Here is an 11385-nt window from a genome sequence, read left to right on the forward strand (position 1 = left end):
TTCATTTTCTAACTTCAGACAAATTAAAATTATAAGCAAGCTTATTAATTTTTGTGACTCAGGCCATAATCACAGCCTTGCTACAAATATGAAATGTGCATAGGGTTATGAAGAAATAGAACTTCTAGTAAGCAGCAGTTTTCAGAAGTTCAAAACAATCAAAAATATTTGTGCTGAGATGCATCATGTGAATCTGTAGTGGCTGCAGCATGACTGAGCCTTCACAGGTTTTTTTTTTTTTACTTCTTGTAAATAACACAAGTGCTTGTAGCTCTTGACAAGAGGCAATTCCCACATCTCCTAAATGATTTCTAGTATTAGAAATCTGAAATTGCCAGTAGTAATGGTTACTTTTTTGTATGAGAACAAGATTAATTCACCCACTGGCTCTTGAACTACTCAAGTTCTTTTGTTCTTTATTTCTTTGTTACAGCTGTGTACTAGACTCATTGTTGAGGTGTACAATATTTAGCATATGCTGTGGCTGCAATAAGTTTTAAAGCCCCTTCCTGCATGATTTCCTTCCTATTTTTTTCAATTGTGAAGTCTGAGTGTTCCTGAAGCTTATGATATGTCACAGAAAACAAGGGGGGGGAGGGAGAGGGGAAGGGAGAGAAAAGTCCTTACAGCTTCAGCCCATACACAGGGCAAGACAGTTTACATATTTAAAAAAAAACAAACCATAATACAAAGCATAATACACACTGGAGCCTTCTTACTCAAAACTAGTTTTATTTTAAAAAATAAGTTGAATGCATAGCACTCACAAAGATTCCATTGTTTTGGACATTTTGCATTTAGAAGCACCATTCTTATTTATGCCATAAAAAACACATTTTGGTTCTAATAGTAAGAACAGTGTATTTTTAATGTACACTGATAAAGCCCTTTTAAATAATATAAGATTGAAACTGTTCAGTGTACATTTTCTCTGTAGTCATGATGCAGCTGTAGTGTCAGAAAAAAACTCAGACTAAGTAATAAATTAAAAACAAACAGCATGTAGTGGATCTTTTTACAATTTACCTAATGTCTTAAAATAGTCAAATAAAAAACACCCTATTAAATGTAAATCCGTGGTATTAACTAACTGAATAAGCCCCCCACCCATTATAATTCCAGTGTAAAGTATTAGTTAAATTTTTGTATATCAAATGTCTATGGGATAAATTTACTAATACCCCCAAAAAGAAGAGCCTATACTGCTGTGTCACAAAAAAAGATGACAAGTTAGCTGACATAAAGATTTTACAGAAAAAAATTGCTACAGGCATCTGCTGTTATTTCAAGTCACGGTCTATTACAAGACTGTACATTCATAGCATCAGAGGTAGTTAGAGCACTGAGGACTTGGATACAGCATTGCAACAAAATGAAACCAGAAGAAAGAAGTCCATTTCCCTCTAAAATGGGTAACAGTGCTGCGTAAAAAGCATGGCATCTTATGAGGTGGAGAGTCTCTACTTAACACTACTCTCAGACACATGGAAATATTCATTAAGAGACAGAGAGGAAAGGAAAAAGCCAAACCAACTTGCATTTTAATAAGGAATTGATCACACTATGGCTATTTCAAAGTTGATTCTCTAGGATAAAAGGGAGAGGATTAGCTTTTCCATCCACCGTCCTATTCTTCTTGACTTGCACATCTATGCTACAAAAGCCCACAACAAAAACTGGGATTTAGAAGACAAAACCAGAGAAACAGGATTTCTTCTCCTCAGCAATAAATAAGTTTTTGTAGCAAGTTATAATTTAGCCCCAAAAAGAATGAACACAGCTGTCTTTCCTCCCTTCTGAACATTACAGTGATAAAGCCTTCATCTTCATATTGAGAATGTAATTTAATTGTCCCTGCTTTCAAAACAGTTTCTATGAGATTCACAACAATTCAGTGTCATTTGATGGTTCACAATTTTAAGTGCTGCCACTAAGACAGGGGAGAAGATGCTAAAAGAACAAATGAAACTACCAAAAAAACGCCTTAAGCCCATATACCATAAAGATATTTTAAAGTAGTAAGAATCCTGTCATTCACACCACTTCCTCCCATATTCTACCACAGGAGAAAGTCTGGTATCTTTTTGTATTTAAAAAAAAGCACCAACCAGCCAAACAAAACCCCCCCCCAAACTAAAATACCCCCCAACAAACACACGAAGAACCTCAAAAAAATTTCCATTAATATCTCTACCGTAATTTTCATCCAAGAGGTGGATGAGTGAAGCTTTCTACCCTCAGACTACCCACTCCACAGGAGACAGTGTAATTCTATAAAGTTATGTTGTGATGAAGCAGTTCTTTGCAAAATATTTTTGATCTACCCACTTGGAAGAGCAAATCTCTCTCTCTTCTTCTGGAACTCCCAAATAGTAGAAGAAAAAGTTGCCCCTTTATTACCTGAGAATTTCCCTCCACTATAAGCCTGACAGAACTGGATTTCTGTCAGCATTTAACTGTAGTTTTTCTGTAAGGATGATACTGTCAGTACAACTGGAGGATGCTTTCTGTTGGTTAGTAATATTCTTGTGTTTGTGTGTGTGTACACAGAGGAATCATAGCCACTGCAGTAGTTCTGGTACAATATAAGTTCAGCTGAAACTTTCCTTCAATTATCACACTGCTGGGCAGTAGTTCACATCTACATTCTGTGAACACTAGCATATCCCTTTGGTACTCTGCATAGACGCCCTGAAGAAAAGCCACTCCACTTGCTATAGTCTCTTCCCTCTTGCCTTCCTTCCCCGAGTTATACCCAGTTAGTGTACAAACCAGCAGCACAGAGTATTGAGTAGAAAAGTCCCTGAGTTAGTATGAAATAGTTACTTTAAACACAAAAAAGGGAGGATAAAAGAGGCAAAAATACATTGTCTATCCTGTAAGGTACAAAACTTAAAAAACTAGCCAAAATACCAGTTAATTCATGTGCGTTAGCCTAAAGCAAATAACCAACACAAGTAGTGAAAAAGGGGCAAGAATATGGAGTCAGCCACATGAGATTTGTTTCTTCCTGTGATCTCCATGTACCTGTAGAACTCCGGCATTCAACAGATTCTTAAGTTTCAGTAAGTATAAAGGAAGTGTTAATACTGTACGGTGGGATGACATAAATGCCTTCAAAATAATACTGCATATCTCCTTCATTATAAGATAAGTCTGTAGTTAGTCCACAGCTGTTTTTCTTTCGAGTAGTATTTCATAGCCACACATTCGAAGCAGAATATTCTGGGTGTCAGAGTAAGAACGTATTATCCCCAAGCATACAGATTCTTTTTCAGAGGATGGTCTGTCTGTGTGCTAACTTTCTGCAGGCTGTTATTTGAGCTGTGGTAGCAGTTGCCAATCCAGTTGTTTGTTTTTTTTTTTCTGGTAAGACACCTTTTTTTATTCAATTTTTTGCCCTCAAACTTTTTTGAGGTTAAACAAAAAAATGAAACAATGTTCCACACAACTCTCTATCCCAAACAAACAAGCACAAAACCATTTTGTACTTATCACCTCTCAAAGCAGGGAGTAATACAGGAATATCGTCCATTCACTTGATACGTCCGGTTGTAGGAGACACTTATGCATGGCTTCACTTCCAGTGGCACAGCCAGCGACATGGCAGCGCCAGTCTGGACGTGGCCTCGAGCCTGAGCACTGGTCTGTAAGGCAGCAGGGCAAGTCTGGAGTGGGTAAGAGGCTGTGTGAGTGGATGATAAGATCTGCTGGCAGCTTTGCTGCTGTGATGCTGGGTGGTGGTACTGTAAGGAAGACTGATGAGCCTGCAGATACTGTGGTACGTGCTGCTGAGCATTGGCCTGCTGGGCACTTGGAGCTGGGGGCTGAAACACAGCGTGTTGGGCTGACTGAGTCTGTTGTCCTTTCTGCTTGTTTGCTTCCTTCACATCGTTATCATGCGCACTAAAACAAATTGAAAAGACAAAATGCATCAAAATAGATATTAATATCATTGAAACTCTTTTGAGTTAATGTTTAAGAGTACTCTAAAAAATGGTGCAAATATTTGACAGCTTCCAAAGCTTTTAAAAAAACCAATAGTTTTAGCTACCCTTAAAATCACCTAAGGTTTCAAAATTTGATTAGGGTATAGTCTCTCTTTTCAGTATTTCACTTTATTGTATGGCAATAAAAAACACAGATAAAAGCCAAGTACTACATGTAATAGAGTGGGATCTAGAATTACAGTGCAATGAAATTTGCTGCTGTATTTAGCAACCCAATAAATTGCCAGATTACCAGAACTTGCTGCTTCTACCTTATTTAAATTAAACAGAGCACAACGTTTTTGAAGACAAGATACCAGAAAGGTTTGTAATATTTACATTACAGTATTTAAAGATCATATGCATATTCATATTGGATCCTGTTCTGGAGAGCAAAACCACTTTTTTTTCCTTCCTCTCACCTTTATTCTAGCCTATCCATGGCTCATCTGAATTCATCTGAATTCAGATGGCTCATCTGAATTCCCTTTGAATTACAACTGTCTGAAATGTATCTAGACACTCTCAATTCTATGTTGAGGTTAAGCAGATTCCACCTACGCATTTAATTCCTGACTTTTTGATGATGCCTCCCTCTGTTCCAGAGCAATACTGAAAACACTTGCTGCAACAGCACTAGCACACTTTAGGTACTACTCCTTTCATTGTACACAAGTGAAGCCAACAGAGGCCATCAAGGGTGATAATGTCATGTTATTAAGGCTGATGAGGTTCTTCCAGATACAGCTATGCTTCTACTGACCACAACCATATTAGACTTGGGTAAGAGCAAATTTCTGTAAAGTGAAAGCAGATTGTGTAATGTGTGCTCCCAGGAAGGTTCACTTAGCATTCACTGGCATTTTTATCTCATGTCAGCTGTAATGCAAAAATGGATACAGCGAAATAGAAACTCCTGGTCATTTCCTCCCCACAAAGCTGGCCACTCAAATGGTCTATATGTTGGATCCATCATCTCTTTGGAGCATACCTTGAACTTCCAAGGCATACAGTCTTCTCTATAAAAGCTCCTATGCCTTTGGTACTCTTCACTAACTCTTTGCTCTCAGAGCAGACTAGAGAGATTGGAATAAGCTATTCAAAGCATCCCAGATGTTCAGTGGAAATGCAGTATTTGTTGAAAGATCAGGAAAGATATTAGATCTGATAAAGTGTTCTCTTTTGGAAAAAGCAAAGCAGTTATTGCCTAACAATATGTATCTACCAAACCTATGTGTTCCTTAATACACAAGTGTTTTTAGAACAGAGGAATGGAAATTTATAAAGAAATATAATTGCACTGTTGGCAGCAATTAAGCATAACAACAGATGGAGAAATGGGCTTTAAAAAAAGCCACTGGTGTTAACTTACATTAAGAGTCGCTCAATACATGGCACCAGGAAGTCCCAGGAGTAGGCAGTCAGGTGATGCAACCGCGTAGGCCACGTGGGTGAGAGACGCAAGATAATCCTTGAAGAAGCTACACATGCAGTAGCAACTAAAGAAGGGGCATAATTTAAGAATTCATGATCTAGAAAGAAGGAAAGAGAAAAAAATTCATTTAAGTTTGACACTGTCTGTCAAGACAACAAAGAAGTCATTATCTGAAATCTGTAACTCACCTTGCAAAGATACTTCCAGAAAGTAATCAGCATATTTTGCCATATATAACTTAGTCTTCTCTAAGCAAACCATTGGCCAGCCATCATGAAGATCAGTCTCATGGACAGCAATAGAAAGATAATAGTCGATGAAATGAGCAGCAGTTGGGAGGCACAAATTCCACTGAAATGTTTCTAGCAACAACAACTCCATATGAAGCAAATTCTGTTTTGTTAGTACCAAATTCATGTTAGTCATACAACCCAAGCTGTTCAACTGTTCAAGTTTGGGAACACTGTCTTCCTTTTCTTCAAATTTACCTTCAGGTGAACAGAAAGAGGAGGAAAAAAAAAAGGTTCAGCACAAATGAACTATAAAATGGATTGTAGATAATGTCTTGTTGGTCATATTTCAATTCTACTATGTGAAACAAGCTTGAGACTGTCCTGCAGATGCAGAACTCAAACTATGGACTATGTCATTAGAGACATAGAGGGGTATGTATTAAAATGGGCTAAATTTCAGCAGATAATGTCAAACACTGTGTAGGATATTGTGCAGTGCCATGTTTCCTGTTGGTTTGCCCATGCCAGCACACAGAAGCCAGCTGCCAAGAGCAGGATATTAGGACATCACTGACATTACATATGCAAGTTTTTGTCATCAAATTATTGTATAATGTGTCCCCATCATCAATGAAATACCACTTTGATGTGACTTGGCAAACACACCACAAGAGCATTTGGCTTTAATCACCTCCCACCCCCACACACCCTTTTTGTGTCTAAAACTCATTAGAGCATAGCCAGAGCTCCAGCCAACCTGGCTGCTGTTAAAGCCTGCTATGGTAGGTGCAGTTTTATATTTGAGATCTGGCAAACAAGTGAATTTCAGCAACATGCATCTGAAACCCCCCTCTGCCACATACACTGTTGCAACCTTCATTGGACTTTTAACTTTTCAGGCCTGTATGTTTTTAGCCTAAAGCAAATTTGTGTATGTAGAAAATCCATTAATAAGAGAAACAAGTGTCACATTTCCATACAGTTTGCCATATGGTTCTGCTATTTCAATTTCATTGCAAATTCTTTCCATCTTACAGTCTATATTCAGTACTACACGGTAGGTTGTAAATACACATTCTTTGAGTTTTGCAGGACTGAACATACGTGAACGTTTACTTTTTTCAACAGTGGAGGTACTCATATAGGACTTAATCCAGTGCCTGTTAGTTTTTGTTTCCCATACTCCAGTAATTACAGAAATAAAAACTTCAGGAGTCACATAATAATTTCTCTTATTACTTCTTTAACCTTATCAGATATATCACAATGTCATAACTTATTACACTGCTGATTAAACTGCTTGTTTAAGCCACACAGGGCAAAAGTTTAAAACAGCATTTTGCTTTTCTCTGAACCAACCCATACACTGCCTCTCAGAAGAGCAAGTACTCCAGGCTTTCAGATCTCTACTTGCAGCTTGCCATGAACGATGGCAGAGGTTTGTTTAAAACAAACAAACGAAAAAAATTCTCTTCAGAACATGAATTTAATTTGAAAATCCGGCATTAGTTCAAAGCCAATCCATTTTCCTAAATGGATTACAGTGGTTTCTGAGGCAACGTTTTCATACTCAGCACGACACACTTTGCCAAGACAAGATTACTGGCTGGTGGCACCTAGTCAAAGTCTACCCTCAGAAGAATCTGAAATAACCCTTTTCTGGTTTTACTGCTTTGCTGAATAGCTGTATTGGTGGACACAGGATACAGTGAAAAGATGAAAACTGTCCAACCCCACTGCACTCCAGTTTTGTAGCAAAGAGGGTCTAGAGCCCTTACTGGAGAAAATGAGAATAGATTCAGAGAAACAGATCAGCAGAAACTAAACCAACAGTTGGTTCTGCTGCCAGGACCAGTTTCTCTGAATCTACTAGTTTAAGAACAAGTGCCAGCAGGTTTCCCAGCAAACAGCACCCATATCTTTTCAGGGATATTGAAAAGGGGTCCACAAATGTTGAAAGATGGATACATGCCACAAGAATCTAGCTGAGGTCAATATAAGCATCACTGTTCATAATGAGTGTTTGCAATTAATTCTGTCTTCAGAGTACTGTGTATTTTACCTGTATTACATTTTATACATGACAACACAAGATTTATGTTAGCCTTAGCTTATTTAAGTAACATTGCCATTTACAAAATCTGGAGTATTTTAGAACTACACAGCACCATCAGCAGAATGCAGTGCAGTCTACACATGGTTTATTTTACTTCTTTCTTTATCACAGAGATGCAAATTTCTCATTTCCAGCACAGGATGTACCTATTTTGAGATAACCTAGAAAAGACAGTCTTTCTGTTCTTACAACACAGGTCTTAAAGTTCACATTAGAATAACTTGTTTACAAATATAAACATTAGTTTTTAATCACGGTTTGTTTTTTCCCACCCTCAATTTCATCATGTGCCAACAGAAATCAAAACAAGTATAAAGAAATGCTCTATCAATTGGGCCAAATTGATACACACTACTTGTCATTTATACCCACTTTGTTTCCCCCACCTGCTCTATCCCACCAAGACATGCCTTGCATTTGGCAGTAGAATCTGTTAGTCCAGTTGAAGTTTGGTGCCACATACTTACTTGCTAGAAGTAAACAGGAAAGAGCAACCACATGCAGTTGCTGTGTGGATATGTCATAGCGGTCCATGAAGAGGTCCAACAGATACACAGCCAGATGTCGTGCAGCAGGACAGAGTCTGAACCTGTTGCTCACAATGGCAATCAGGTCTGCAAAGTATCTTCTCAAGTGTAACTGGGGAGACTGGCCTTTGTAAGAGGGCAGCTTCAGCTCCTAGAGTGACAGAAGCAGGTAATTTTATTAAAACCATAATTTAGTTTGAAGTGGTGTCAGATTAATACAGCTGATAGTTCAGTATTTATAATGGAAGTTTCAAAGGATTCCTCCCTTCTTCCTTCTGTTCCCGTACTTCCAGAATCCCTTTTCAGCAAACAAAATCTATTTGTTGTATTACAGAACAACTAAAAACCACTTTGTTTGTGCACAACATTAACAACTTAAAGTGTAACATCTTTCATTTGGGCAATCAGCCAGAGTGACTTCAGCTTTTACCAAGTCTGTTGTATAACCTCTGCTGCAAAGGCTGTAGAGAAAGGGCATGCAAGTTTTCCTCAGCTGCTTCAATGCGAAGTTCAATAGTTTAACTCAACCCCTCTCTTGCTACAGCTCAATCTGAGCAACCAGACTTTGTACTTAAGTGTTTGCATGTTCTAGAGCTGCCAAATCTCCTGCTGATGCCTCCAGGAAAAGACCACTAACAGCCAGCTGAACCTTAGGAAGAGGAATGGGGTGTGCATGAACCAACAATCGCCTCACGTGAATGTTAAAACAGCGACCCGATCTGATTGATGTCACTCTGACACTGATTACAGTGTGCTCTAAGGCAGTTAGTTAAGCTCACACGGTCTCAGATTTGGGGGTAGGACCCCTCAAAACAAAGGTCCTAGAAATACCACATTTGAGAAAATATGTGCCATAATCTATTTTGAATACAAGATCTGGACTGGTAGAAAAAACCACAAACCCTCCAAGCTCCTGCATAGCAGCCAGTACCTCCTCATGTATGCAACAGAACAGCAGTGATGTCCTCTGTTATTATGAATAAATTTATGAGATAGACTGTGCACCCACACGCTGTGTTAAAGTAGGATTTTGAGTACAATTACATTTCCAACGAAAATTAACTTGATTAATTTAATGACATCAAGTTGGAAGTTTTAAGGTAAATTCAAAGTTTTGAAACGTGCTATGGAAGTGAAACAAAACCCCACAAACAAACTTCCCACCTGCTAAGCTTTATAATTCACCTTTCGAATCACTATCTCAGCTTCAGTAAAGATAACTTTGGTAGCAAATAAATGATCCTGTCCTTCCCTTATTTCCCTCCATCACCGGAAAAGAGTAAAGCAGTCACGACACCGGGAAAAGTAATCCGCTCATCGAGTATCATCAGACAACAAAAGCACGTTTTTAGTAGGCTCAATCACTGTACCCGATTTTCAGCCTGGGTGTTAAGATGTGCTTTATGACAATAGCCCCGAAGAACAACTCTGAGACAGTCGAAGCAACTTCTAAGCAATTACCTAAAACCCTCCACTATTCTTAATGCACCCAACGTTTCTTTCACTGGGTTTTTGTTTGGTTGCTCGGGTTTTTTTGTTCCAATAACACCACAATGCTTTCTGCCGAGTTTAAGCCTGGAGCCACCTAAGCGTCGCAAGAGCAGCACCGGGCGCACCGTGAACCCTTCCCCTCTGCAGAAAGCTGCGGGAGCACAGTCCGGCCGCTCCGATCAGCTGTCACGGCTGCGGACAGACGGCCCCTGCACCCACGGAGGGAAGACACGGCGAGTTCCGAGTTTACTAGACCAAACTCCGCCGAGCCCCCGCGGCCGAGCGGGGCCGACTCACACGCACTCTCCGCCCGCTGCCCCCGCGACGGCTCCGATGGCCAGAGCCTCACAAAGGCGGCGGGCCGCCCCCCGTCCGGCTCCCCCCAGGCTACCTTGTATCGAAGCGCTTGGTGGATATCGGCCGCCAGCTGTCCTGTCCACCACTGTGCCTCCAGCTCCATCGGCGGCTCGGCGCAACGCCCGGGCCCGGGCACCGGGGAGGAAGCGGCACTCGCTGAGGGCGGGACAGGGAGCGCCACCCTCGCCCCTTTCTGGCTAGCCCCCGGTTAACCGCGATCAGCTGCCGCGGGGCGCCCCCAGCCCCCTGGCCCAGCTGGCCGCCATGCGGGGCACAAGTGCGGCTCGTTAAGCCGCCCCCTCCCGCCGCGGGGCACGGCCGGGCTAGGGGGTCGCAAAGGTGGTGGTGGTGGCGGCGGGGCGCGGCCCGGGACACCCGAGCGCGGGGCGGCGGCCCCAGGGCTCCGCCGCCATCACGCGGCGCCGCGCGCCGCGCCCATTGTTAAAGCGCCGCGCGTGTACAAAGCCGGGCAGCGCCCGCACGCGCCCGCCCTTCCGCCAATCGCCGGCCGCCTTACAGCGCGGCAGCCACAGCCGCCAATCGCCAGCCCCTTTCCAGCGCTACCCGGCAGCCAATCAGCGCGCTGTGGTCGCGGGCCGCCGAGGGAAGGTGCGGGTGGGGGGGCCCAGCCGGGGTGCCTCAGGCGGGGGTCGGGAGAGCCGGGGCAGTGGGTTTCACCCAGCCCGTGAGGCTCGCCCGGCCGGAGCACAGTGGTCTTTAAGCCCCCATGAGCTCCGGATAGCTTCTTTTTGTGAGTTTGGTGGGTTTGTGGGTTTTTTTGTTTGGGTTTTTTTTATTAATTTTTTTCCTTATCTCTTTTTCCCCCTTCCCTCATTTCCGCCGGCTCTTTGCCCATTGGGCTCAGCTGGGAGGTTTCAGCACGTTGCGGTGGCAGTGCCTCGCTCAGCCCTTGCTCTTCAGGCGCATTGTCCTGGTAGCAGTGCGGAGTACACACGCCTCCTCCGAGCTTTGAGGCTTCAGTATTGGATTGTTTGGGTTCCCTGCTGGTTAAATCCCGGGAGAAGGTTTGCAGTAGCATGCATCCTCCCTTTCAACACCGGTGCCGCTCACCTGAGCGAAAGGTTCCGTGTCCTGGCAGCTGGTGGCTGAGAGCTCCCACTTGTGCCCCGGGTTCAGCAGGAGGTGCTCTGCACCTGCTCTGAGTTCACAGAGCCTTTTCCTTGGTGCTTTCTACCCCCCGGGTAACCCCCCCGCTACGGACACCTTATGAAGTAAA

The 11385-nt window shown here is 42.2% G+C and overlaps 1 protein-coding gene across 1 annotated transcript; it reads right to left on the minus strand.

The window, feature by feature from the left end:
- Positions 1 to 782: 782 nt before the first annotated feature.
- Positions 783 to 10541, minus strand: CCNJ (cyclin J). Its single transcript, XM_005520640.3, has 5 exons — positions 10183 to 10541; positions 8241 to 8451; positions 5613 to 5912; positions 5362 to 5521; positions 783 to 3906 (listed from the first exon to the last, which is right to left on the minus strand). Exons 1-5 carry the CDS (start codon positions 10249 to 10251, stop codon positions 3495 to 3497), a joined length of 1152 nt encoding a protein of 383 aa, XP_005520697.1. The 5' UTR covers positions 10252 to 10541; the 3' UTR covers positions 783 to 3494.
- Positions 10542 to 11385: the final 844 nt, after the last annotated feature.

Source organism: Pseudopodoces humilis, chromosome 9, assembly GCF_049639895.1.
Source record: "Pseudopodoces humilis isolate 2021_Gansu_Grassland_sample_001 chromosome 9, ASM4963989v1, whole genome shotgun sequence".
NCBI lineage: Eukaryota > Metazoa > Chordata > Aves > Passeriformes > Paridae > Pseudopodoces > Pseudopodoces humilis.

Coding starts and splice junctions, on each gene's coding strand:
- CCNJ (XM_005520640.3), bottom strand. CDS start 10,251: ATGGAGCTGGAGGCACAGTGGTGGACAGGACAGCTGGCGGCCGATATC. Junction 5,522..5,612: donor TCTGGAAGTATCTTTGCAAG/GTGAGTTACAGA, acceptor CCTTCTTTCTAG/ATCATGAATTCTTAAATTAT. Junction 3,907..5,361: donor TGTATTGAGCGACTCTTAAT/GTAAGTTAACAC, acceptor AATTTGTTTTAG/TGCGCATGATAACGATGTGA.